We start from the raw sequence: 26,389 nt of genomic DNA on the forward strand, positions 1-26,389 counted from the left end.
GAGGTTGATGGTGTTGGTGATGAGATTGGTGATGTCGATGATAATGAGGTTGATGGTGTTGATGGTAAGGTTGGTGGCGTCGATGATAATGAGGTTGATGGTGTTGGTGATAAGGTTGGTGGCGTCAACACGAGTGTCCAGTGTGTTGACTTGATGCTTGAAGTGATCCCCGGACCGCAGTGGACTACTGCCTTCGGTTCTATCTATATCCGGACTGCTAACCTGCTATGGGCGCCTTCGGACGTCAGGTAGTGGTGATACAACACACACACTACGATGAGGAGCAACCTTGATAGATTGCTGCTATGCTGACTGAAACTAATGTATACTTATGCTGAAGTGATAACTAGTTATGGTGAGTAGAGTGGATGGGGGTCCACTCGACCTATGATGATGAGAAAGCATGGTTATATACCTCTTCACAGCATCGCCAGCGATGCTGCTCCTGCTCTCTCTCCAGAGAGTACCTTCTTCATCGAGTACTGCTCAGGGGCCTCTCCTGCTTGGCACCCCTGTTCCTCTTGAGTGGTGTCGACTCCTTCGACACTGCTCCTCCTCCTCATGACCTGTGTCGACTCCCTGTCTCTCGAGCCCCTGAGTGGTAACCATCTGCATGCTCCTTGAGCTTGGTCCTCCTCGTGGCTGTGCCTGCTCCTTGAGCTTGGTCCTCCTTGTGGCTGTGCCTGGTCCTCCTCGCATGTGGCTCGGTTCTCCTTTGCATGTGAATCCATAGGAGTCCATGGTCCCCATGGAGACTGCACTACGACCATGCTCTCTACTGGTATCGACTAGGTCTTCGATACCTGTGCTCCTTCCATATGAACCAGTGACCCTCCTGCTTCTTGAGCATCCAGGCCCATGACACTTCCTTTGGCCTGGATAGTTCTGATTTCTTGTATCAGCTTCTGAGCATCAGAATGGAACATCTTGATGTCACCCAGCTGGGTGATCAGAGCAAGCCAGTGGGAAGTTCTGGTGGCTTTGTCACCTAACCTTGCTTCTATCTTACTCCAGACTTGATGGAATGTAAGGTAATCTCTTATTATGTCTAAAAGAAGATAGTTTACATTACACTCTCCTATGGTGTTGATGGTTCCATGTAAGGCATTCATCAATGCATCATCAAATGAGTGACTCCATTTTGAGTGATTCACATCATATGTTCCTTTGAGGTGTTCCATGGTGTAAGGTACCAATCAGAGGAAAGACTTTATGTGAGCACTCCAGCTGTAATAGTTCTGGGTAGTAAGCTTTGGCACCAGTTCAAGGAGTTTGCTTAAGGTGCAAAAACTGTATCATTTACCAATGTCATCATCATCTGATTCATCTTCAGGGTCATCATCAATCTTGTTGTCATTGTTGGCTGTATTTCCGGTTTGTGTCTGTTGGACAATTGTTACCTTCTTGGTCCTTTTAGACCTCTTGGCAGCCTCGCTGGCACCAGCTTGAGGGTCAGTGTCATCCACCATGACTAGTCTGGTGAAGAAGCTTCAGACTCTTAATCAGTTGAAGTTATGTGATACACCTCTTCATCCAGGCCACATTCTAGCTCCTTTCATACTGGTGTATGGTAGATGCAACACTTAGATTCCAATAGACTAAGACTACAGTAATGTGAGGTTATATATACCTTTGGTTCATTTGTGAGATTGGCTATTCACACCCTGTGAACTAGGTGTGTTGTGATGAGCCTCAGCATTTTCCTCCTTAGTCTTGGCATTCCTCTCTCTAAACATGTCCTGATTGGTTGCCACTGAATTTACTATGCATGCATGATCCTTGGCCTGTTGGTGGTTTGGCTCTCCTGCATGTTTGTCTCATTCTGGTGCAACTTCAACTGAAACCTTAGAACCCAAACACACCAGCAGCATCCTTATTCACCAAAGCAGCAATAGCTTCCTTCCTGTAGGTATCCGGAATAGCGGTAATATTGTCTCCTTTCAACTGCAACAGCTTCTTTCCCCTCTGCATACTTTGGCCAATCCAACCCTCTGAGCACATTTGGGTCATGATAATACATGAAACTGATCCATGCCCTTAGCATCGTATCTGCCAGTACAGGACCCTTCATCCTTCCATCAGGTCAAACAAAGAAGTAATTCAACTCAGAACTGTGGAATGCGCCCAAAGCCAAACCTGTACAGTGCTGAAGATTACGATCCAGTGAGACGCTGAAGGATGACGCAGAGCCGATCTGATCGGAGATCAGGCAGAGCCGATCCGGTTAGATGACCGATCTCACCAGAGATCGGGTACAACACAGTCCCGCTCGTTGTCAGGCTAGATCATTAGATACAACAGCTCCCACACTCGGCATGTGCCACGACGATGCATATATATCAAGCTGAGAGCACTAGGCTCTCACCACGTTCTTTTAGTCAATTGAGTATATACAGTATGTTTCTGTCTTCTAGCAGCAGTGACATCGTACTCAGACCCTCCCCGATCGCCAGTTATCGGGACCAAATCTTCTCTATATTTCCACATACAGTGCCTGTGTGTAAGTTTGAGGACAAACGGGTAATTTCCTAATTTAGCCGGATACCCCTTATACGGGTCGTCGTCGTCATTGAGCAATAGCACTACCATCATACTAAGCAAGAACACTTCAAACACCAACATGGTCCGTGGCAATGAGCTCTCTCCAAGCCAGCGTGCCTAGATCGTTGCAATGCATGATACTGGGCTCTTGTCATTCTGACTGAATTGGAAAGACCAGGTCTTATCTTTGTTCCTTCTGCCCCGCAGCTGTGTTCCTTGCAAGTAAGTTCGACGGTGAGCGTTGAATGTGAAATCACCATAGAAGGAGGATGAGCGTTTGTACTGGTTGCTTGCGAAGGGTTCGTAGATGCGAGAGTCGAGGTTTTGGGTTGTACCCGCTGAAGTGGCTGTTTGGGCGTTGTAGTACGGCGAAGCCTCGGATGGGACGTCGGGGTAATTCTCAAAGACTTGCTGGAGAGCAGTCTCGGCGTAAGAAGTGTTGTAGATGACGGCAGCAGAGCGAACCCATGTCTCGAATTCAGCGGAAGAGTTGAGAGTCTTTTGACCGAAGAGGGTACCTTCGTCGAGGTTGTTACCCTGAATGACGGGGATACATGCCAACTTACCCTGAGGGAGTTGGACGGAAGGATAGTTGGTGATCAGCTTGTAGTCTACCAGAGGCAAGAAGGCGAGTGCTCCGGCAACAGGGTCAATACCTGTCAAAACGGTAGCAGCTTGCTGCACAGCACTGGCATTGGCTTTGCGAAGACAAGCAAGCAAGCAAGCAGGCACAACATTCGCACCCACTAAGCCATGACCGTCGTTCAAGGCGAAAGCATGAACAGAAGAAGAAGCTCATTCTCTCTGTCTCCAACTCTCTCTCTGTCTCTACTCTCTCTATCTCCACTGTCTCTTCCTGTGCTTTCGCTCGCCTCGACTGAGCGTACTTGTGTAGGACGCAATTAACTACTATCTTCCGACACCAAAGCCCCGCCTAGCTATCCTTCACCCTCTTCAGCTCATCTCCTCTTGATCATCAAAGGTCGCAACGCCCTCTCCTCGCCGTACCACCGAGACGAGATTCGATCCTTGGTACCTTCATTTCGCTCGCTTGCTTCTCTTTCCTTAGAGCTTTACATCGCGCACGACTCGCTGCCTCTCCTTCATCCATATCAAGCCACGTCTCGGTCACCGCTACCTCTGCGAAATAGTAGACAACAACGTAATCCCCACCGATCGGACCGCACCATCACTGCAAAGTCTCGACGTCGGTGTAACCTTGGCTTTCATATCTACGCTCCTTATCTCCCCATCTTTTTCACCTGGCTTCCTTGAGCTTAAATCGACATGCTTTAAGCACACCCCACCAAGCTTTCTTTTCCGCTTCGCTTCACGTCACCAAGAGCATGCAGCCTTCTCCAGACTTCTAGCGAGTTAGCTCCACACGTCCACCTGTATTCCATCGCATCCTCGTCGTCAGCAGCCTCACCATGTCTGAAGCTGCTAAAGCTACCGTCAACACGCGCATGCCCAAGGGCGCAAAGCGTCCCAAGACTTGGCGTGCCTGCCTCGCCTGTCGCAAGCTCAAAGCACGATGTGAACCAGCTGCAGGCGCAAAGACTGTTCCAACCGACGATCCACAGTCATCCAACCATCCACAGTCATCCAAACCGTCCTTCGTCATCTGTCATCGTTGCAAAACCCTCTGCATCGACTGTCTCTACGAGTCGCCCACAGGTCAAGTCGTCAAAGGAGAACATGTTCAGCCCACCAACTCAACCCCTTCACCCTTTGCAGAGCACAACAAGCCACCACGCTCACAGAAGCGTTCGCGACCCGATCATCTCAACGCCGCTGCTTCCGACCCATTCAGCAACGATCGAGCCATCTTTCTCTCTCCAGCTATCTCGCCCAGTGCATTGACCCGCTCCATATACCGCGACATCGAGATCTGCTCACTCAACCTCGCTCCGCCAAGCTGCCTCGAGCGACCTGTCCTGCCCGCAAATGCCTTCTCCAGACTCATTGGTGCCAACCCTGCTCTCAAACGTGAAGCACAAGACTGCATCCTCAATCTTTCCGGCGCTTTTGGCTCAAGCTCTTCACAGAACTGGAAGCAAGCATCACAACGTCTTTGTGCTGGCAAGGCAGCAGCACGCATCATGTCAGGACAGTCTCTGTTGACGCCATACCCAAAAGAGGAACTTGACTTCCTCTGCCGATTCCTCGTACCGCACGAACATCATCTGCGCATCCTCTTCCAGGGACTCTACGGTGCATTCTCGCCGTTCCTGTCAACTCCCTTTGAAGACTCGCTCGGTCTCGCAACATGTCAGACCGAGGCGCAGACTTTCTTGCTGCTCACCATCTACCTCACTGCTCTCCCACATCGCGAGGCGACTAATCCCATTGATCCAGCATGCAAGCCACTACGCAAGGCCGTCGACGCATTGCTTCGTCGTGCAATGCATACTCCACTGAATGACCACCTCAACATTTTTGCATTGCATAACTGCGCATCCTTCTTGCTTTTACCAGTTGACGGCCTCGCCGAGGACCATCGTCCCCTCTCTACATCAGAACAGGAGAACGACGGCCTGCTAGAGTTCGCGCTCGACCTCAATCCAAGAGCAGCCTCTATCACTGCTCTTGGTGTGGCTCAGAGGCTGGGCTATGCAAGCCTTGCAGCTAAGTTGCCTACGCTCCGTCAGACTTTCGATGTCGACTCGCCCGCCACTGGTATTCCCTCGGATACTTCGCGCGACGAGTATGCTCATGCAGTTCTCTGCACCTTCACCTGGCTCACCCTCTTGCAATTTCGAGCATCCATCGACGTTGCAGAGGACCGCATCGAGTGGGACGCTCTAGTCCAGTTCGAGCACGACATTCCTCGTGTCCGAATCCAAGCTTTGACCGCTGCGCTCTTACCACCACCTGCTTTCTTGTCGCCCCGCGAACAAAGTCGATGCTGCTGGACGGCTCAACGTGCCGAACTGTACGCCATCGCTCGCGATCACCGCCACACAAAGCGCGCAGCAGCAACTTTGACCAAGAAGGAAGCTGAGGAACAAGCGCTTGGATATAAGAAGGCTCTCGATGAATGGAGGTACAAGTTCAACGAACAGATGCGAAGCATGAGTACCGAGTTCCGCAAAGATCCTCGTGGCTTAGGCTTACATCGATACTATTCGATCTTTTCTAATGCCGAAGCTGCTTCGCTGCAAGTCGCTATTGGCTCGGTCTACCACAAGGAGTTTGTTGCTGACATGAGGCAGCGTCTTACGGAGCCATTCTATCGAGACAACTTGCCTTGGAAGTCAGCAGCGACCATCATGATCGGACACGAGGAGGATCAATTGACAAAAGCGATCCTGATCAACTTTGCTTTCACCGACGCAATGCTCAAAGCGATGGGGTTGATATCCAGCTTAACCCCTGTCATGCCGCAGCTCTACGATTTCGTCTCGTTCGAAGAGACGGCGGGTAGCGAGATTCCCTCACTTTGCATTGTGGCTCCTCCCATTGTTCAGGCTGGGTTGTTCGCCGTGCCCTTGCTAGCAGCGGCTGATTTGCGATTGTCGGTGGTCGAAACATGGGGTGCTAGTGCATCTTACTTCAACCACCATCTCTTACCGCTTCTCACCAACTGTGTCAAATCTCTGCGAGCTTGCCACGTCAACGTGGATCTGCCAGGGGTACTCAAGATGCCTTTCACCACCGCCAACCCCATCGCGGATTACCTGCAGGGACCATTCGAAATCCTCATGCGCAAAGTCGCTTCCGCTGAAGAACGGCTTCAGATCTCCCACGTAGAGTCCATCCTCAACAACGCCTTTCTCCTGTCTAGCAAGAAGAAGCAGATCGAGACGCTTGCTGAAGAATTGGCGCCAGACACACCAGAGATGGTACAGAGCATAGCCGATAGCCAGAAGGTGGAAGATGAGATCGCGGCGAGCATGATGGGTTCCCTCCATGTACAGGCTATTCAGGAGATAGAAGATACCGAGTACGCCGTCAAAGTGTTCGGCTCGGATATGAGGGAAGGTGATGTAAGGCCAATCAGGAAATCGGGGAAGAACGCTAGTAGCTCAGTCACCACACCTGACGCAGGGTCGACGGGTGAAGGTGCGCATCGAAAAGCGAGTAGTAATGCAAGGAGTGTGAGTTTGGATAGTGAGCAGACAACAGCTAGTCCAAGTGTGCTGACGAATAGCTCGGGGAAGCAAAGGTCGCCGATGCATACGAGTGTCAGAAGTGTGGCGGATAACTCGCAGTTCAGCAGCCCGGGTAGCTCGACGCAGAGCGGTCCTGGGTTGTATCCCGAGCCCAGCGTGTACGGGAAGGATAACAAGCAGATGCAGCAGCAGCAGCAGCAGCAAGGATTTGAGGTGCATGGCCCGCGGCAGATGTACCCAGCCCGAACGGGAGGGACACAGTTCGGAACACAAGCGTCGCATCTGCAGCACGTGCCGAGTCCTTATCAAGTGGTGCATCAGGATCCGGCTTACTCTGAACCATACCAAGACAGAAACGCTGGTGGACCAACGCATGGCTACACACAGGGTCAGCAGCATCGCGATGGCAAAGCCACCGATCCGAGCGCACTAGCGCCAGGACAGGATTCAGCGTCGTATGCACCTTATCCAGCACCGCCTACCGACCAGACCTACGCGAACAACACCAACGATGCCTATCGTTCTGATACATACACCTATCGCCCATCCCACCCCAACCCAGACGTGCCATCGCACCTACAAATGCAACCAGCGCCAGGCTACGATGGGATGCAAAGGCACTTCGGCGACGTCGAATCCAAAGGCGCAGTGTACGATGATGGCTACCCAGATCAGCAGCAGTGGGCCCAGTGCAACCCTCAGCTAAAGTCACAGTATGGTCCTGGTCCGCCGTATCAGCCAAACCAAAGCCATGCGAAGTTTGGCTCATTCTCAGATCCATCTGCGCATGCTCCGCCGCAGCACACAGATATGAGCAGTGGACCGTACTACCCAGCGCAGCAACAGGGTTACTCTGACCCACAGTACCAGTCAGTGGGCTATGCAGAGGGTCAGCAGCATCCAGCGCAGCAAGGCTTCGATACAAACGCTCATCACATCGACGGACAGCGGCAGTATGGCCAGCAGCAGCAACAACAAGACCAAATCTGGGACGCTTCATGGAATTGGATCCCTGGTCAACCGCATCCTCCCGCGCAACAGTATCGCACCTAATCCCGCTGTCCCGCCTTCTTTGTACTTTTAATGTCACTTTGCAACACATTCTTGGGATAGATTGATTATCATCGTTTGGATACAAACGCAAATAGAATACATTCCCCTCCCTGAGGCTTACGCAGATTCCTCACTACCACTTGCACTCTCTTCACTCTCCAACCCGAAAAACGCTTTAACAACAGCATTCAATGCCGGAGCAACACCCCATCGTCCCATCACCTTCTCTTCTGCCTCATCCACTTGCTCCTCCTCCTCGTCCTTATCCGGTAACCCAATTATCCCATCCTGAGCAATGGCAACTTTGAGTAGATGCTGCACTTCCTCCTCGAATCCATCTAGAAAGCTCCTGCTTCTTGCATCTAGCATTTTCCCCGGCACCTCGGCTGTGACTGTGATATTCGGTGTTGCATATCCCCACCTGTTCCATCTTATCACAAACTGAATTGTCAATTTTGCTCCATTTCCATTCTGTAGTACGAAAGGCTCGGCTAGGGAAGGGAGGATGAGCGATCGAGCTAAATCTTCATCCACGGCAGCAGTGGAGGTACGTTTGCGAGAGGAGGTATTGTGGGGATGGTAAGGAATGAAATCCGTTCCGGTCGTAGACTCGAATGTTCGTACGTGTTCTCGAACCAAGTTCGTGTATTGTTCCATGAGAGATGTGTATAGATTACGTCGGAGGGAGAGGAGGGGGAGCATTGTTCGCAGCATAAGAAGGATTGAGGGGAGGTCGTTTCGTTTCAATAGTTTTGAGTACAACTTGTGTGGTTCGTCCAGGGTTTCTTTTAGCCACGAAGGAAGGGTGATTGCTAGATTCTGAATCTGTGGGGAAGATGTGCTGGAGGACGAGTCCTCAGAGACGCTGAACTTCATATCGATAAGAAAGAGTTTTGCAAATGATCCCTCGATATGTACTCTTCTAGCTCTGAGCCCATCTAACGAGGCTGCTGTGTCGGTTTGTGCGACGTTAGAGATATCTAGATGCGTGAAGCGAGTCAAAGAATCGACCAGTGAGGTTGTACGTCGTTGTCGATCCTTCAACCAGTCATGAACACTTTGTTCATGTCTCTTCTCTCCCAACTCTTCCCTCACTCCCCTCCCCTTTTTACCTCCTCTCCCATTCCCTTGCTGCAGCGCCAACCTCTTATCAATATCACTTCCACTGCCGGTACCTTCAACACCGACACTTTTACTCGGAACCAAACCCAAATCCACCCATCCTTTCCCCCTCTCCTCACTCTCCGCTTTCTCCGCGCTCGCGCTCCCATTGGTCGCTATCCACCTAACCAAACCCTCCCTTGACGTAGTTAAGAGTGAAGTCAACGCTTCATCATCTATCAACTTTAGCTTTTCGAGCAAAGCTGACTTGATTCCTCTTCCATCTCGCAGTTGATCCGGATCCAGAAATGAGAGTGAAAGCGAAGCAGAAGAAGAGGAGAGGAGAGAGGTAGAAGAGTGGGTGGAAGAACGACGCTTCTCTCGTTCAGCAGCAATCTGACGGCGCAAATCGTGAATCTGCAGATCAAGGTCTTCAATGCGATCCAGGAGTGTCGCTCGGTCGGTGTTGGAGGATGTGGATGTGTTGGATCGAGCCGAACCGGGTGTATCGACTGCGAGCGGACGGCGACGGGATGGTGTTTGTGACATTGTGCTGGGTGCTCTAGACTCAGGTTTCGCCTGGAATGAGATGCTATGTGTTGTCCTGCGAGTCGGTACGTTGTTCCAAGCAAGTGCGTAGTAGGTGTGGCTTGTTCGCTTCGGAAGATCAGAGAGAGTGTATCAAAGGTTGAGGTGTGAGCAGGACGCTGGGGATTGCGCGAGGTGGCAGAAGTACAAGGTGTGGTATAGGAGCATAAAGCGGTAATATAAGGGATGTGCAAGGGGATAGCGGATCAAAGCCGTCGAAAGGGTTACACATGGATGATGATGGTGTTGATGATTTTGAGAGTGCTTTGGAAATATGATGGTGTTGGTTGGTCGCAAGCTTGGCTGCAGGGTCGTTAATCGGGCGCGTCGCGCGTTGCGCGTCGTTGCCCAAATTTCTCCGTTTGTATGATTTGTTCGATCGAACATCAGCCCGTCCGACCAAAAATCACCATCCCGTCTGGACTCAATCGCACGAATGAAACTGAAAATCGACTATAAGAACACGCTAAACTAGGTGGATTGCAGGCAAAGAGCCGTGAGGTCCTCGAAGCTCGACAAGGAGGCTCTCAGCCCGCCGTAAGAGGGGCCGGTCGAGCGCAGAAACGAGCGGCAAGGGAAGGTGTACAGGACGGGCGAAAATGACAAAACAGGCTGCTTATCGTATGCCTGGTGTTGGAGAAGATGATGGTAGTGAAGAGAGAGGCGGAGAGTAAATATGTTGTGAAGAGCGGAGCGGAGAGCAGAACAATGCGATGGCTGAGTCCAGTCCAGACGCGCACGCCTTTTTCTGAAAATCACGTGATGCATTCATTCTCTTTGACATCACTTCTTCGCGCTGTGTTCAAACAGTTTATGCTACAAGAAACCTTGGTTGGCGTACGATGCTGAATGCTGATATCGTAAGGATATGATACATTGACATGCTACCTTCGAAACATAGCTCGCTTATTGCGAGACTGACCAGAAGGCCCACCCTCAACCATCCTCTTCCTCTTCGGCACAGCTGCACCCTGCCCTTCCCTCGCAAACCCGATCCCTGCCGGCATATCCCTCTTCTCCTTCTGCGCATTCTTTCTCCTCCTCCTCTCCAAAGCCTTCTTCAACTGTTTCTTCTCTTGTCCACTAACCCTCTTTCCCCCGTCCTCACCTTCCCCACCACCTCCTGCAAGCTTGTCATACTTATCCTTCAACAACAATTGCTTAATCTCCCTCTGTTTCGGATAAAAGGGTTGCAGACCCTTTTCCACCCTCTCCTTATTCTCCCGTTTAATTTTCCCCTTCACCACCGACTCCCTCTGTCTTCTCTCCCTTTCCCCCGCTAAACCTTCCGCTCTCCTCAACGCCGCTTCCACCTTCGCCCTCTCCTCTCTAATCGCTAGAGCTTGTTCACTCTTCGCTTTCGGCCCAGCTTGGGTCGCTTCTTGCCTCTTCAGCTTTGCGAGGGTTTTCTTGAGGGTGGAGAGTTCATCTTTGAACATATCGGGGAGGAAAGAGTAAGATTTGGAGAAAAGATCTTTGTTGGTGCTACCTGAGAGTGATTCGAATCGAGGATCACGGAGATGGGCGGTGGAGGTGGAGGGGGTGTCAACGACGTTGCGACGACGAGAGACGGGTCGTTTGGAAGACATTTCGGTTGGGGCGTTTTTGTTGCTGCGTTTGGCAAGTTCTTTGCGTTCCTTCTCCTGTCGTCGGGCCTCTCGAGCTGCGCGGGATTCCGCCCAGCCGCTGTTCTCGCCATTGGCAGCAGATGAGGAGGAAAAGGGAGCGGAACCACTGAGCTGTCGTAACCGTTCGCGAACTTCTTGTCGTTTCGCTTCAAGTGCGTCGTCTCGGACAGATATGGATTTGGACAGTACTTTGCCTTTATCACTGGAGGAAGAAGCAAGGCGTTGGCGGTCGGCAGCAAACTCGTCCTCTTCCAAGTCAGAAATGTCTGGGTCGTCGCTGAAGTCGTCGTCGTCATCGGCTTCGCCGAGCTGTTGTTGTGCCTTGATCAGCGCTGAGAATGGGATTTGCTTCATCTGTTGTTGGAGGTCATCGACGTCGTCTGAATCCGAGGCGACGCTGCTGTATTTTTCTTCCTCTTCCTCTTCGGAATCGTCCTGAGAGTCATCGGATGCTTTTTCCAGATCAGAGTCGTCCATGAACTGTGCATATTTCGGTCTCTCTTCTTCCTCCTCCTCCTCCTCCTCTGCTTCATTCTGGGCATCATCGGACCCTTCTAGGTCAGACCCTAACTCACTACCTGATTCGAGCTGTAGTGATCCGGCATCCGAGTCCGAATCTTGCTGAAAGACAGCCGCTTGCTTCGGGTTCGAGGATGGTTTCTTGACCATTTTGAAAGGGTATATATGCTAAGCGTTAGTGGGTGGTGATGGTGAACGAGGGAGAAAGTGTGAGAAGGAGAGGTGGAGTAAACCTCGCATTGAAATTGAAGTGAAAGTGGCGGATGTTAGGGTTTGTATTGCTCGAGCAAATTTTGTATACAAATTTTTTGAAGAATTCAGGGTTCGGTCAATTCAAAAAAAAGGTCGTTTCGACAACTTTTTCTTCTTGAACTTCTCGACCTGCTCAGCAGCACATCATCACGACCCTTCTGACCCTTGTACCATCATCACGACTCCATCTGACTCTTCCTCAACCCTACGACACTATCAGACCAGGATCAGAGTTACACGAAACAGCTCTGGACGCCTCTCTGGGTCGACTCCGGCCCCGCATTCCGGACAAACCCGCGGCAACAACAACCGCAAACTGTTCTCCACTACGACCAGCTTTACTACACCTCGATCCTCCTCCCTTGGAGCTTCGAGCTCAAATCAATCGCCACGATGGAAGCAGGACCTTCCAAACCCAACCGCAACAGCGGCAAGTCCAACAAGGAGAAGAAACCCTACCACTCCCAAACAGCGCTCGACAAGCAAGCCAACTCGATCTCGTCGGCCACCTCTCTCCCCCGTTCCATCACCAGCTCCACCCCTGTCTCCCTCCGTGATGCCAAACTCCCCACCGCAGTCACCTCCGTCAAAGACAAGAAGCTTAAATCCAAACTAGCCCATCAACATCTCTCAGCCAAACGTGCAGCAGAATCAGCCCGTCTCGCCAATGAATACCTCAACACTTCCGCGCCCAGCGAAGGCGCTGGAATGATCGAAACCGAAGGAGAACTAGAACGGAGCTTCAAAGTCACCCAACAACAGATTCGTGACAACGTCGGCATAGACACTGCCACCAAGGGTTTCGAGCTCAAGCTTGATGGGGGGAAACAAGGTGTTGGACTTGGACCGTATAGATGTGATTATACGAGGAATGGAAGGCATCTCGTGATTGGTGGGAGAAAAGGACATCTAGCCGCATTTGATTGGCAGACGGGAAAGTTGAGCTGTGAGATTCAAGTGAGGGAGACGGTCAGAGATGTGAAATGGTTACATAACAATAGCTTTTTTGCAGCGGCACAGAAGAAGTATGTTTATATCTATGACGATGCGGGGATTGAGATTCATAAGTTAAAGAACCATACCGATGTGAATCGGTTGGAGTTCTTGCCGTATCACTTTTTGTTGGCATCGGTGGGGGCGACGGGGTATCTGAAGTATCAGGATACGTCGACGGGTACGTTGATCAGCCAGCATAGGACTGGGTTGGGGAATTGTAATACGATGACACAAAACCCTCTAACTGCGGTGCTTCACTTAGGACACAGTAATGGAACGGTTACAATGTGGACTCCAAACCTTTCCACACCCGCTGTCAAACTCCTCGCCCATCGCGGTCCGGTAACAGGGATAAGCATCGACGCGCGGAACGGCGGTCGAGACATGGCCACTTGTGGTATGGACGGAACCATCAAAGTCTGGGACACACGAATGCTCGGCAAAAGCCCCCGACGAGAATGGCAAGCCCGTCGACCCGCATCGGATATCCAATACTCTCAGCGCGGTCTCCTCGGTGTAGCTTGGGGCCCACATGTTTCGGTCTACGACACCCATGCACCGCTCGGCAACGCCCCACCTGGACCATACATCACTCAAGGATTCCCACGTTCTGAACCACTGCAAGTCAAATTCTGCCCTTTCGAAGACGTTCTCGGCGTAGGCCACTCCAATGGGTTCACCTCTCTCCTCGTCCCCGGTGCAGGAGAACCCAATTTTGACTCTTCCGAAGTCGATCCCTTCGAAACTCGCAATGCTCGTCGCGAACGCGAAGTTCACCAACTTCTCGACAAAATCTCTCCCGATCTTATCTCTATCGACTCTTCCATTCTTGGTTCTGTCCATGTTGCGCAAACGAATGTTTCTGCTGCTGAACAAGATCGGATTCTCTCAGAAATTGCCAAACGAAACCCGAACGCGGTTGCACGCAGTGCGGATGGGAGGGCATATTCTCAGCTCTCGAGAGTGGAGAGGATGCAGCTCGACAATCCAGACGCAGAACCACTGGGTGAGGATGGAGAGGAGGAAAGCGTGTTCAAGGCTGATGGTGTCGGTTCATTAGCAGAGACGATCGCAGCTCATGAAGGACCGAAGAAGGAGAAGAAAGAGAAGAATAGGATGAGAGGGAAGAATAAGGCGTTGAGTAGATATTTGAGGAAGAAGAGAGAGAATGTCATCGATCCAAACAGGATTGCGGTCAAACAGAGGATGGAGAAGATGAGGAAAGAGGAAGAGCAGAAGAGGAAGAGAAAGGTTGCTGCGGGGATTGATGTTGATGATGAGAGTTATTCTGCGCTCGATATGTTCAATAAGCGACCCTAACCAATCGCTTTCTATCATTGATTTTTTACTCATGCAATCTTACCGCATACGCATAACCTCATGGTTTGAAGCTTGATACTGATACCAAGATTGAAGCGATGACAACAAAAGACAGACGAGACCAGAAAGGTTTATTCAAGAGAGTATTCTCCGTTGTTGTACTTGATCCCAACGCTTTTCTTCATATCCAAGCTCCTCCTACCCGCTTCCAAGATCGCCGTCGTCAAAACAGTATCCTTGATCGTCGGCAACACAACATCGTAATCCACCGCTTTGCGCTCACCTCTGTTGATCCTTGTACAAGCATTCACAAAGTTCTCTAATGAAATATACCCATATCCATGCTGGCCAGCAAAGTAACCCTCTGCATCAGGCGTATACCTCATATAGAAAGGGTTGTAATCCGTACAAGCACCCCCCGTTGCCTGTTGGGAGCTATCCTCTTTAGTAAACTGGTATCCACGTCTAGCTTGGTTGATGCGGGTTTCACCTTGGGTGCCGACGTAGTGGAAGTGTTGTTCGGAGTGTACACCAGCTCCTTGGGGGGCGGTCCAGGAGGCGGTGAAGATTGCGGTTGCTCGCTTGCCTTCTTGTATCTCAGTGCTGTTTTCTTTCAAAATGGCAAAATCGACGAGGAGAGTGATGGTGTCTTCCGTTGCCTCCACGCAGCCTTTTTCGGTGGCGATACCTTTCGATGCCGAAGCGGTAACTCGTAGGGGTGTAGCACGGTTCTGAACCATCCAAAGACAGATATCGATATGGTGAGAGTTGAGGTAGTAGCTAATGTCGCTGTCTCGTCCAGCCCAAGCTTTGAACGTTTCGAGTTGGTTCTTAGGCTGACTCATGTAAGAGTAGAAATAGTTGATATCCCCCAATTCATCCCTAGCTCGTTGTCTAGCATCAGCATAAGCAGGATCGAACCTCTTATGATGCTCTACCATGCACAGCACACCCGCCTCCCTTGCTGCCTTAAGCAACTCCTGATGATCTTTCAGCGTTTGTGTTGCTGGCTTTGTCACCAACACATGGATCTTTCGCTGAATCGCATAAAGCGCAATATCGAAGTGCGTCGAATCCGGAGTGAAAATCGTAATCGCATCTCCAGCCTTCAAGCTATCAATAGCCCCTTTGTACGCATCACCGTCGCGCACACCTGCAGCGGGATAGGAAGTGAAAGTGGTATCCATCTCTCGGTATCTAGCCTCGATGTTGGTCTTAAAATGTTGACGAATACCGGCAAACTTGTCTCCATTGGTACCAACCATCTTAATCTCGGGCGCGATAAGGTTACGACGACGAAGATCGAACATTACAAGACCAACAACGCCGAGTTTCTTGTCGGAAGGCGATTGAGAGTTGCCAACGAATCCGGTTGTGTATTCGCCTGTGCCGACGGCAAGGACTGTTGGAAGGCCATTGTTGGACATGATTGCTGTAAACACCTGGTGTTTGGGTTGGTGTGGAGAAGGTTGAATGTGGACCCAAGAGAAGTGCGGGAGAAGACAAGTGCGGGAGGTTTGAAGAGAGGCTATATAGGAGTGTAGCAAAGGGTGATGCGGCGGAGTGAGGGGATGCGTCGGTAACCAAAGCGGGGGTTGAGGAGGAGAAGAGATGCAAGAAACGGCACGACACAGTGACAGGGTCGGATTTGCGGACCGCGGGGGCCGGTTGTGCATGCCTCCTCTTCTTTGAGAAGAAAATATCCGCTTGGAGAGCGCTTTGACCAATTTCTGCACGCGCCCACTTTGATATTGCCTAACCCCCCACGCTCAATTGCCCCCACGTGAACCACGTTGACATGTCTAACCCACACGCTCCCAATCGTTACTGCCATGCCTCGCCCAATGCTGCTCAGCCCACATCTGCTCACCACATTGGAAGAAGGAACTCGGACCAAACCACAAGCTAGGACAAAAGAAATACTGTAATCAATCGCGTTTGTGAATTCTATTAGAGCTTCAAAACGGAGTAGAGACGGAGACAAACAATAGGCTTGGCTTCACCTCAAGGTGGTACATCGAGCAGCCCAGCTGACTTCGGAATAGTATCGCGATGCAGCCTAGGAAGGAACAGAATAAGCCTCACCCCTCCTACCCGCACCCGACACCGGCCCATTCGCACTCTTCTGCGCCTTCAACGGATTAACCACCCCTGTCCTACCCTTCGCACCCGACTTAAACCCAGGTCCATCATAGAATATCGTCTCATCGGGCCGATTCAATGTTGGCCAAGCAACATAATCCAACCCCCTCGAAACCATAAACTGTGCACTACCCACCGCCACAACCAACCAGAGCGTGAAGAAGTACACGTGGCTCGAAAACGCCGACTGTTTTACCGCCTCGCCTGCACTCTGACCTCCAATACTTGCAACAGTCTGAGCAGCCGTATGTCTCGGCAGCACCAAACTGGCAAAGATCATTGTTAGCGAAAAGAGGTACACCCATGGCATGGCTCTGACCAGCACAGCACGCTGATCAGGGTGAGGGAGACCTTTGGAAGGTTCCCAAGCACCGGTGAAGAGGTCGTATGCGTCTTGTCGAGCTCCGTCGAAGTAATTGTTCTTGATATAACGGGTGATGGAGTTGACTCCGTCTTGTAGGGCTCCTCCTTTGGATCGTTTGCCTGTGCGGGTGAAATCGGTTTTGAGTGCACCCGTGCCACTGTACGCTTTGGAGATGACATCGGCATGGTCGGCCCAAACGTTGCGGTAGACATGCATGAATTCATTCTGCGTTTCGACTTTCTCGCCCGAGGAAAGGATGCCAATAGCCCGCAACTGCTCGTTGAGAATCCATCGTGCCAATGTGCCTTGAACAACATTGGTACGGTCAAGACAGTCCATGCAGTTGGTTCGCACCACCGAGCGCTGCTGACTGACCACCTTGCCGTTCTCGGAAGCAAAGTAGTCGTTGCTCTTCAAGCCCTTGGTCTGCAAGCGGTCGATTAAGTCCATGACCCTCTCAAACTTCATCCCCTTGCATTCGTGGTGGAAGTCGTAGTACGTGTAGTGAACTTGCGGATTGTGCAGCTTCTCAACAGCACGCTCGTAAGCCTCCTTGACCGGCTTCTCGTATCCCTTCTGGTTGACGAGGTTGACGAGGTAGTTATCACCGTAGCAGGCCACTTGGTCTTCAAAGTGACGACGGGTAGCGTCGGCAGTCTCGGGCTTCTCCATGATATGCAAATCGGGCTTGTAGCGGAGATTGTTGACTTCAGCCCAAAACACGGGCACACTACCACGAGTCTGAACGTAACTCTTGCGAATGCTGCCATCCGCTTTGTTCATAGTCGGACCTCCCTTGGGATTGGTGATGAGAAACTGTTCGGTCTCGTTAAAGTTGGACACGTTACCATTGAGATCGATACCTCGAGAGAAGTAGCGTGTACCAACACGATGACGCGATCGACGAGCAATGAGACCGAGCACAAAGGCATGGTTGTTGATCTTGACCTCTTTGACTTCGAGGAAACCAAAGACGCAAGGCAGGATGAAACGAGAAAGATCGTGCCCGCTCGTCTGTGTAGTCTCTACCAAGCGTTGCATGAGGAAGCGGTTCCAGAAGAAACGGTCGTCGGTTCTTTGCCAGAGAGAAGCAGAAGGATTCTGAATGCCTGCTTGACGCTGCATGCTGCTAGTGAGATCGTAGTCGTAGCTAAAGTAGAAGGGAGCACTGTAGAGATGTGATTTGAGCAGACCAAGCAGGGTCTTTTCGACTGGGTGCTTAAGCAACGAAGGGTTTGCCTCCTTCTCCAGGGGCAAGACGCGGAACTCGGTTGCCATGTGGACATCGGCACCTGCGATCTCAGCAACTTTCTTCTTGCTTGTGATCACAACGAGGAACTCGGACTTGTGAAGCTTGATGATACCGACAATGCCCTCTACGGACATGGTCTTGTCACCGCTGGGTGTTGAGCCATCCTTGGCGAGTCGAATCGAGCTGTCATTGCGGTCGATCACGAGAGTTTCCTTGGCTCCAGAAGGGGACGTTGGTTCAAAGAGGTACGCTTGCGGCGAGATGCGCAGGCGGAAGCCATCCCAAAGCTGGGGGAGGCCGTTCGAGGACGACATCTTGGCTTGTTCCTCTTCCAGACAGAAGGGGATGAGGTGAGGATCCCTGTTACCTTCAGAAGGAGCAACAAAGTGAGGACGAGACTGAAAAAAGGCAGTGGTTGCCCTTTGTGCGATCGGTGACGGTCGAGTGGCAAGAGAGGGATGTGTCAAGGAGGATCTTCTGGCTGAGTCGATGGCGGCAGCAGCGGACAGGCATAGCCAGCTAGCTCGCACAAAAGAGGTATGACGCTTGTGCCGCTGCTCAACCTCAAATTCGCGAATTCCAAAACGGAGGCTCTCCTATGCGTAGCGTGTGGAGCACAGTCCATCCACACCAAAAGAAACCAGCGAAATGCTGCGTGAAAAAAAAAGAAAAGAAAAAAGCGATCCGAGCGTCACTCTTCGGAATCGCCCGATTCACTTTCCCGATGCCGGCATCTCTATCCGATGAGTTGAGTTGCTGCGAAAACTGCAAACAAACAACACTCGCACACACACACACACACACACACACTTGTCTGGGCAATGGAGATCGAACGCCGAGAGCATTTCGATAGCAAGATGTTCCGAGTCTCACCACGATCAAGCAGCGAGAATATCTCAAACCAGCGCCTGCGGGTCCTCGAAGAGAGCTTTCTGGCGCGAAAAAGGCTCTCAGCAACGCTGAGATGGAAAGCAACCGAGTCAAAGATCAATGCAGTAAAGTGTTTTGGATATCGCAGCGAGGCTACATGTACAAATGAATGACAAGGGAAAGGTGCTGACAGCTCTGCTATGCAAACCAGCAGTCAGGTCAGTCGAGCATTTTTGAGGACGAGTATGCTGGTTTGTGCAGCGAGCAGTTGTGCATCTGGTGATAATGGATCGCCAGGAGACCGGCCCATCTATAGGTTCGGAATGCAACGCTCAAGTGAGAAGAGTGAGGCGGGAGGAAACCTCGGCCTGGGCGCGAACAACGTTTGCGAGGTAGGAAACCATGAGGACATCCTGGAGGTGAGCGTTGAAGAGAGTCTCGAGCTTGTTGTCGTCCATGCCTGCAGGAACAACGCTGATGGTGTCGTTAAGGAAGCGACCGACAGCCTTGTCACCCTCCTTCTCTCCTGAAATGACAGCACGGACGTAGGTAAGAACACGGTCGAGTTGTGCCTGAACCTGTTTGAGGCTGACAGCGAGCGCATCGAGGTCGCTCAAAGGCGAAGAGACGTTTTGCGAAGCAAGAAGCGAAAGCGAGGAGTGCTCTGGTGTCGAGTGCATGAGGTTAGTGGGCAATGGGAGGAAGACGCAGTTCTCGGCCTTAGGGGTAGCACCCAACGGTGATGAGATGTAAGACTTGATGCCGAGACCGGAAGCTTTGGAGCCGTCGATCGAGGTGTCCATGGTCAAGTGGACAGCCTGGTGAGGTGCAGTCTCTCGCGAGTAGAAGTCCTGGATCAAAGCACTGTAGGTGTTGAGTTGTGGCGAGGTAGCGTACCAACCAACAATGACCTCATCCGGTCGAACCTTCTGGCAGAGCTCATACATGTTGCGGTGGTACTCCAGGTCGACCTGAACCTGGCCCTCCTCATCGTCTTCATGGTGAGGAACAGCAAAACAGTTCTTGATCTCGATCTCGGACTCGGTGCGGGTGCCGAGAAGGGTACCGATGACACGGTGCTGACCATCGTTGCGTCGGAGGTAGTGGTCGAGAATGGAGAAGAGTGCGACGGGGTGAACGTGAACACCAGAGACGGAACGAGAGTGCATGACACCCGAGCCGGTGGAAGCCGGGAAGTCGATGTGAAGGGCAGAGGAGGAGGATTCGGCGAGCGACATGTTGGCGGTTGCTCTATGCTATGCTACGTGCGAAGGATTGCTGAAAGGGTTGTTGAGTTCCGTATCAAGGATATACTTGGCAGCGAAGGTCGACGTCGTCGTCCAGAAGCGAAGTAAGGTCGGAAAGCGGTCTCTAGGCCAGAACGATTGCAAGGGGTACTTTCTGGCGTTGAGATGGTGACGGGTTTGGTGGAGGTGAGAAGCTTGGATGATAACGACGTGTTCTTGACGATACGAACCATGATACATTCGAGGTTCTTCTTGGACACCAAGCCTGTGCACAAGCAAGCTCGAGCAAGCTATTCTCTGCCGTGTGAGCCTGTTCTGAGGCTTGGACGCGCCGCACAAAAAGCTCAGAAAAATTTGACATTTCTTCTTGCCCGATTTTGTATTGCGAATCTCAAGATGAAGGCTTGGCTTGAAATTATTCGAAGAGCACCTTTGTACTCAAGATTTTGAGATCTTGTATTCGCCATTTCTCCTCTGGCTGCGACACGGTTCAAGTCTCTTGTATTCGCCATTTCTCCTCTGACTTCGACACGGTTCAAGTCTCTTGTATTCGCTATTTCTCCTTTGGCTGCGACACGGTTCAAGTCTCTTGTATTCGCCATTTCTCCTCTGACTTCGACACGGTTCAAGTCTCTTGTATTCGCTATTTCTCCTTTGGCTGCGACACGGTTCAAGTCTCTTGTATTCGCCATTTCTCCTTTGGCTGCGACACGGTTCAAGTCTCTTGTATTCACGCCAACTGGAGAACTTCCAAACCAGTTGTGAGAAGAGTCGCGCTGCTGACTTGTCCATTTTGCGCGCTTCTAGCTCCAGCTTCGAGAGTTGATCTGATCGAGCCAAGTCGACTTGATTCGTGTTGGTCAAGCGCAGTTTCGTCGTTCGCATCATCTGACTGCCGATCTTGTCTCCATTCATCGTCGCTGGAGCGCTCAACTCCTTTTGCGTCTACCATCTGCAAGCCTCAAGCCAACGCTCTTTGCTTGGCTATTCCTACCTTCACGCCACCATTTCACCCCCGTCTCTAGCATCCTTGACCCTCAGCGCCGAGGCTGCCGCGCTTGCTCATCCATCCCCGCAATCCGCAGGAAGGGATCTTGTTGATCTCAAGCGCAGTTGCACTCAGCTCGACCTCGACCTCGCCACTTCAGCTTCACACTCCGACTTTCTCCTAAATAGCTTTCTGACCGAGTGGACGACGCACCCAACGCCCATCCAACATGCGGGACGAGGAAAAGGTTCCCGCTCCTTACTTTCAGGATGACGAAGAGGGAGAGCCATCAGATCAAGGTGAGGGTGTCGACCTCATGAGGTCCGATGGCGACCTCGTCGGCTCTGGAGGCGAGGACAGCAGTGACGAAGAGGAAGATGACGACCCAGAAGAAGCCAGACGTATTGCCAAAGGCTTCATCGCCGAAGATGACGAGGAAGAAGAGGAAGACGAAGAAGCACGGAGAGAACGCAGGAGGCGCAGAAAGAAGAAGAGAAAGCAGAACGAGGAGGACTTCGAAGTCGATCAGGACGATCTCGAGCTGCTTGCAGAAAACACAGGCCAGTCTCGGCGCAAAGAGGCCGGAAGACTGAAACGATTCCGCCGAGGGTCCGCATCTCCACCTGCCGACGATGAAGCCGCTGCAAGACAAAAGACTCTCGATCAGATTTTCGAAGACGATGACGATGAGGACGACGACGATGACATCCGCTCCGGACGTCGAGCAAACTACGACGACGACGATGAAGATCTACCACCTGTCGGCCAAGCACTCCGAGCCGGTGTAGCTCGCAAGCAGCGCGAGGCTCTCGGAGGCTACGAGGATGACGGTCTTGATGACTTTATCGAGGAAGATGAAGATGACGACGAGATGCAGGGTCTCGACGAGGAAGAGCGAGAAGCCAGACGTCAGGAGCGACGCGAGCAGAAGCGCAGAGCACGCATGTCCGGATCCGCGGCTGACCCAGCCAAGGCCGGTATTGACCGAGAAGCATGGGACGAGATCCATGAGATCTTCGGTAACGGTGAAGACTACTTCTGGGCCCTCGAGGACGAAGAAGAAGACGCATTCGAAGAGGAGAAGAAGAACAAGATGGAATACAAGGACATCTTCGAGCCTGCACAGATTGCAGAGCGCATGTTGACCGAAGAGGACGAACGCATCAAGCGCATCGATATCCCCGAACGTCTTCAGCTCGCTTGTCCAGGCGAAGAAGGTCTCAAGTTGCTCCAACGCAAGCTCACCGACGCAGAGCTCTTCGAAGCCGCCAAATGGGCCTCCACTCGCATCTCCTCAAGGACGTCCGCCGAGTTCCTCGACGACGCCGGTCTCTTCTTCCGTTTCCGTGCCGAGTTCATCAAGGCTGTCCAGCTCATGCTCTCTTACATGCTCAACGATCTTCTCGAAGTCCCTTTCCTCTTCCAGCACCGATTCGACGAACTCGAGCACGTTACCTTCGATGAAGTTGAGCGACAGTACCGCAACATCGACCTTCTCACACGTCGAGAGCTCTACACCCTCAGTGGTCTCGGCCTTAAGTTTAAGACGCTACTCATCCGCAAAGATCAGCTTCGAGCTACCTTTAACAAGATTCACGTAGACATCAAGACCGAGCCCGGTGAGGACAACGCCACAGCTGATGCAGAGTCAAAAGACCCAGCTCAGGAAGAGAAGATTGAGTCTGCCCGCCAGCAGAGGGCCATCTTCGAGGACATGCTTGTGCAAGCAGCCAGTCTCGAGGAGATCTCCGACATCACTGAATGGCTGACATTGCGTTACGGCCAGAAGATGCGCGACGCACAAACACTCCAGAGCACCAACGGCACAGATGAAGCAGCAGAGGACATGGAAGGTCTCACCATCAACGGCGAACCTGTAGTCAGTGCAACACCTGGCTTCAAGAAGCCAAGTCTTGTCGGCCAGTACGAGCGCACCAAGAACACGGTCCTCTCGGAGCTCGCCAAGAAGTTCGGCATCTCGTCCGATGAGCTTGCCGCCAACATCTCGAGCCCTGCTCGTCAATACTCGCCCAAAGATCCCGAAGAGTCGCCCTTCAAGTTTGCTGAGCAGTTCGCTGGTGCGGCATGGGGAGCACAGTCGCCAGAGATTGCTCTCGCCAAGGCCAAATTGATGCTCAGTCAGGAGATCGGCAAAGATCCCATCCTCAAGCGAGAGTTGCGTCAGCTATTCAAGGACGCCGCCGAGATCAACATCGAGCCTACCGAGCGTGGTATGACTGTCATTGACGACCAGCATCCATATGCCAACTTCAAGTTCATCCTCAATAAGCCTGCGCGTCTTTTACCTCAGCAACCCGCACAGTACTTGCAGATGCTCCAAGCTGAGGATGAGTTACTCATCAAGCTCGACATTGGTTTGAAGGACGTAGTGCTCTCGCGCTTCGAGAACCGTCTCCACAGCAACTATGCTAGCGAAGGTGTTAGCGAGGTCAGCAAAGCTTGGAACGACCAGAGACGCGAGGTAATCAAAGAGGCGCTCAAGTCGCATCTCGTCCCCAATGCACGACTTTGGCTAAAGGAATGGCTTCGTGAAGAGTCGCGCGAGATGCTGCTGCGACACTGCGATGTGCTCATGACCAAGCGTGCCCAGGATGGTCCTTTCATGTCAAGAAGCATGATGGCGAGGAATCGGGATCCCAAGATCGAGGAGGAAGATCGCATCCCACGTGTTCTTGCTGTCTCGCACGGTGGTGGTGACCCGAGGAAGGATGTCGTTCAGGCAGTCTACCTTGACGAGCGAGGGCGATTGCGTGAGCATGCCACGTTCGATGACCTTCGCCCGCTGGGTCTTCGTCAGATTCAGGAGCGCGAGCTCGAGATGGAACGCACAAGAGGCAAAGCAGAGTTTGTCGACCACCGCGCCGACTTTGTCAAGCTGCTCAAGCAACGTAAGCCAGATGTTGTTGTCGTCAGTGGATGGAGCGTCCGTACAGCCGAGCTCAAGAGACATGTTAGGGAGCTTGTTGACATGGCTCACCAGGAGATCTGCGACGAAGATCAATTGGACAGCGACCTTGAACGCGATCAGGCACTCATCGATGTCGTCACCTGCCACGATGATGTAGCACGCATCTACCAACACAGCAGTCGTGCAGCCGAGGAGTTCCCCGAGCTTCAGGAGTTGGGTCGCTACTGCCTTGCCCTAGCACGATATGCCCAATCGCCAGTCAACGAATTTGCCGCGCTCGGCAACGACTTGACCGCTGTCATCTTGGACCCCAATCAGCGATTGCTGCCACAGGAACGCCTTCGTCTTCACTTCGAGCGTTGCATCGGTGCCGTCGTCAACGATATTGGTGTCGAGATCAACCAGGCCATGTCGAGCCCATACACCCAGACGATGCTTCCCTTTATTGCCGGTCTTGGTCCAAGAAAGGCACACGCGCTAGTCAACGCCATCAGCACGAAGCTCGAAGGTACACTCATCAACCGTACGCTGCTCATTACTCGGAACATTTTGACTTTCCAAGTCTTTCAGAACTGCGCCTCATTCCTTCGTATCGAGCAAGACATGTTGCTGGAAGCCGACGAGGACGATGTACCCGATGTACTGGACAGCACCCGTATCCATCCCGAAGACTACGACTTCCCACGCAAGATGGCCGCCGACGCACTCAACAAGCACGAAGAGGATCTTGAAGGCGAACACCCAAGTTTGCCATGCAAGGAGTTGATGGAGGATCCTGATCCGGAGGACAAGCTCAACACTTTGGACCTTGATAACTACGCACAGATGCTGTACGAGCGCAAGGGTGAACGCAAGCGTGCCACACTCCACTCTTGCCGAGCCGAGCTCATCAAGCCTTACGATGATCTGCGCGAGAAGCAGCGCGAGCCTAGTCCGGAAGAGATCCTGACCATGTTCACAGGCGAGACTCCCAAGACTTTGGCAGAAGGCTTCGTGGTTTCGGTCGAAGTCTTGCGCGTGCAGGAGGGTAACCGTCAACAGGAAGGTCATGTTCGAGCACGTCTTGATTCGGGCATTGAAGGCACGATCGAAGCTGAGTTCACCACCGACAACTACGCTCCTGGTTCGGTTCGATTGCGGGACTTAATACGACCTCAACAGACGCTGGATGCACTAATCAGGCAGATCGATCCCGAGACGTGCAGTGTCAAGCTCAGCATCCGACCTTGGGATCTGCAACACCGAGCGTCGCACCAAGGCAAGACACCTGTCGATGGCAAGTTCTACGACCACCAAAAGGCCAGCAAGTGGAACGAGCAAGCTTCTGCCAAAGCAAAAGCACGTGTTCAAGCTCGTCGTCAAAATCGTGTCATCGACCATCCCAACTATCACAACTTCAACTACAAGCAAGCGGTTGTGTTCCTTCGCAACCAACCTCGTGGTTCGGTTGTGGTGCGTCCTAGCAGTAAGGGTGATGACCATCTTGCTGTTACCTGGAAGGTCGACGATGACGTGTACCAGAACATCGACGTTATGGAGCTCGACAAGGAGAGCGAGTATTCGCTTGGTCGAGTGCTGCGTATCGAAGGCATGGGTTCCTACTCGGATCTGGACGAATTGATCGTTAACCACGTCAAACCAATGGTGCATATGGTGGAGATGATGATGAACCACGAAAAGTACAAGGGAGCAGATGAGGAAGATTTGCATCGATACCTCACCAACTGGTCGCTGGCTAATCCTTCACGATCAGTCTACGCTTTCGGTCTGAACAAAGATCGACCGGGATACTTCAATCTTTCGTTCAAAGCGAACCGTGATGCAGCTATTCAGACTTGGCCAGTGAAGGTGTTGCCGAATGCGTTCAAGTTGGGACCGGCTGACCAGTTGGCTGATGTCGCGGCGTTGTGTAATGCTTTCAAGACGCAGTATACGACTCAGGCTAGTATGGCAAGGGGAGCAAAGACGCCGTATGGTGGAGGAAGGACTCCTGCGCCTGGAATGGGTGGAGCTACGCCGTTGGGTGGAAGAACGCCTTATGGTGCCGGTGGGATTAGGAATGGTGGTGCAACGCCAAGTATGGGCGGCGCAGCAGCAATAGGGCTGGGGTATGGGACGCCGTTGGTGAATGTCGCTTCTGCTACATCGAATCCTTATGGAGGTGGGTACGGTGGTGGAAGGGGTGGATACGGTGCACCTCCCCCGCCGGGTAGACCTCCTTCGATGCCGGGTGCCCCTCCTATGATGCCTCCTGGTATGATGCCTCCTGGTATGATGTACGGGGCAGGTGCAGGAGAACCTGGTCCACCGCCTAGTAGGCTGCAGGTACCACATGGGATGCATCCGGATCGATATGCTCAGGCTGAATATGGAGGTTCTGGTGCTGGTCAAGGACAATACGGTGGTCAGGGTGGAGTTTATCGTGGGCCTTACTAAGTCGCTTCTCCTATCATCGAAATGCTACTTGCGTGCCGTATGATAGCT

At 52.1% G+C, this 26,389-nt stretch overlaps 10 protein-coding genes across 10 annotated transcripts; 3 read left to right on the top strand and 7 right to left on the bottom strand.

Annotated features, from left to right (window-relative positions):
* Nucleotides 1–1,295: 1,295 nt before the first annotated feature.
* UHO2_01012 (uncharacterized protein) lies at nucleotides 1,296–2,010 on the bottom strand (the record flags this gene model as incomplete). The annotated part of the gene is made up of 3 exons (XM_041553480.1): nucleotides 1,296–1,471; nucleotides 1,664–1,804; nucleotides 1,863–2,010. 3 exons carry the CDS (start codon nucleotides 2,008–2,010, stop codon nucleotides 1,296–1,298), a joined length of 465 nt encoding a protein of 154 aa, XP_041409414.1.
* Nucleotides 2,011–2,658: 648 nt separating this feature from the next.
* Nucleotides 2,659–3,583, bottom strand: UHO2_01013 (uncharacterized protein; the record flags this gene model as incomplete). Its single annotated transcript, XM_041553481.1, has 2 exons — nucleotides 2,659–3,239; nucleotides 3,550–3,583. 2 exons carry the CDS (start codon nucleotides 3,581–3,583, stop codon nucleotides 2,659–2,661), a joined length of 615 nt encoding a protein of 204 aa, XP_041409415.1.
* Nucleotides 3,584–3,971: 388 nt separating this feature from the next.
* UHO2_01014 (uncharacterized protein) lies at nucleotides 3,972–7,709 on the top strand (the record flags this gene model as incomplete). Its single annotated transcript, XM_041553482.1, has 1 exon — nucleotides 3,972–7,709. One exon carries the CDS (start codon nucleotides 3,972–3,974, stop codon nucleotides 7,707–7,709), a length of 3,738 nt encoding a protein of 1,245 aa, XP_041409416.1.
* A 117-nt stretch (nucleotides 7,710–7,826) lies between these two features.
* Nucleotides 7,827–9,359, bottom strand: UHO2_01015 (uncharacterized protein; the record flags this gene model as incomplete). Its single annotated transcript, XM_041553483.1, has 1 exon — nucleotides 7,827–9,359. One exon carries the CDS (start codon nucleotides 9,357–9,359, stop codon nucleotides 7,827–7,829), a length of 1,533 nt encoding a protein of 510 aa, XP_041409417.1.
* Nucleotides 9,360–10,282: 923 nt separating this feature from the next.
* On the bottom strand, nucleotides 10,283–11,695 carry UHO2_01016 (uncharacterized protein; the record flags this gene model as incomplete). Its single annotated transcript, XM_041553484.1, has 1 exon — nucleotides 10,283–11,695. One exon carries the CDS (start codon nucleotides 11,693–11,695, stop codon nucleotides 10,283–10,285), a length of 1,413 nt encoding a protein of 470 aa, XP_041409418.1.
* A 495-nt stretch (nucleotides 11,696–12,190) lies between these two features.
* On the top strand, nucleotides 12,191–14,113 carry UHO2_01017 (uncharacterized protein; the record flags this gene model as incomplete). The annotated part of the gene is made up of 1 exon (XM_041553485.1): nucleotides 12,191–14,113. The coding sequence occupies one exon, from the start codon at nucleotides 12,191–12,193 to the stop codon at nucleotides 14,111–14,113; it is 1,923 nt and encodes a 640-aa protein (XP_041409419.1).
* A 131-nt stretch (nucleotides 14,114–14,244) lies between these two features.
* UHO2_01018 (putative NAD binding Rossmann fold oxidoreductase) lies at nucleotides 14,245–15,540 on the bottom strand (the record flags this gene model as incomplete). The annotated part of the gene is made up of 1 exon (XM_041553486.1): nucleotides 14,245–15,540. The coding sequence occupies one exon, from the start codon at nucleotides 15,538–15,540 to the stop codon at nucleotides 14,245–14,247; it is 1,296 nt and encodes a 431-aa protein (XP_041409420.1).
* A 632-nt stretch (nucleotides 15,541–16,172) lies between these two features.
* Nucleotides 16,173–18,185, bottom strand: UHO2_01019 (putative SAC1 - recessive suppressor of secretory defect; the record flags this gene model as incomplete). Its single annotated transcript, XM_041553487.1, has 1 exon — nucleotides 16,173–18,185. One exon carries the CDS (start codon nucleotides 18,183–18,185, stop codon nucleotides 16,173–16,175), a length of 2,013 nt encoding a protein of 670 aa, XP_041409421.1.
* An 888-nt stretch (nucleotides 18,186–19,073) lies between these two features.
* On the bottom strand, nucleotides 19,074–19,979 carry UHO2_01020 (uncharacterized protein; the record flags this gene model as incomplete). The annotated part of the gene is made up of 1 exon (XM_041553488.1): nucleotides 19,074–19,979. One exon carries the CDS (start codon nucleotides 19,977–19,979, stop codon nucleotides 19,074–19,076), a length of 906 nt encoding a protein of 301 aa, XP_041409422.1.
* Nucleotides 19,980–21,205: 1,226 nt separating this feature from the next.
* UHO2_01021 (uncharacterized protein) lies at nucleotides 21,206–26,341 on the top strand (the record flags this gene model as incomplete). The annotated part of the gene is made up of 1 exon (XM_041553489.1): nucleotides 21,206–26,341. The coding sequence occupies one exon, from the start codon at nucleotides 21,206–21,208 to the stop codon at nucleotides 26,339–26,341; it is 5,136 nt and encodes a 1,711-aa protein (XP_041409423.1).
* Nucleotides 26,342–26,389: the final 48 nt, after the last annotated feature.

This window comes from Ustilago hordei (genome assembly GCF_900519145.1).
Source record: "Ustilago hordei strain Uho2 genome assembly, contig: UHO2_contig_02, whole genome shotgun sequence".
Taxonomy (NCBI): domain Eukaryota; kingdom Fungi; phylum Basidiomycota; class Ustilaginomycetes; order Ustilaginales; family Ustilaginaceae; genus Ustilago; species Ustilago hordei.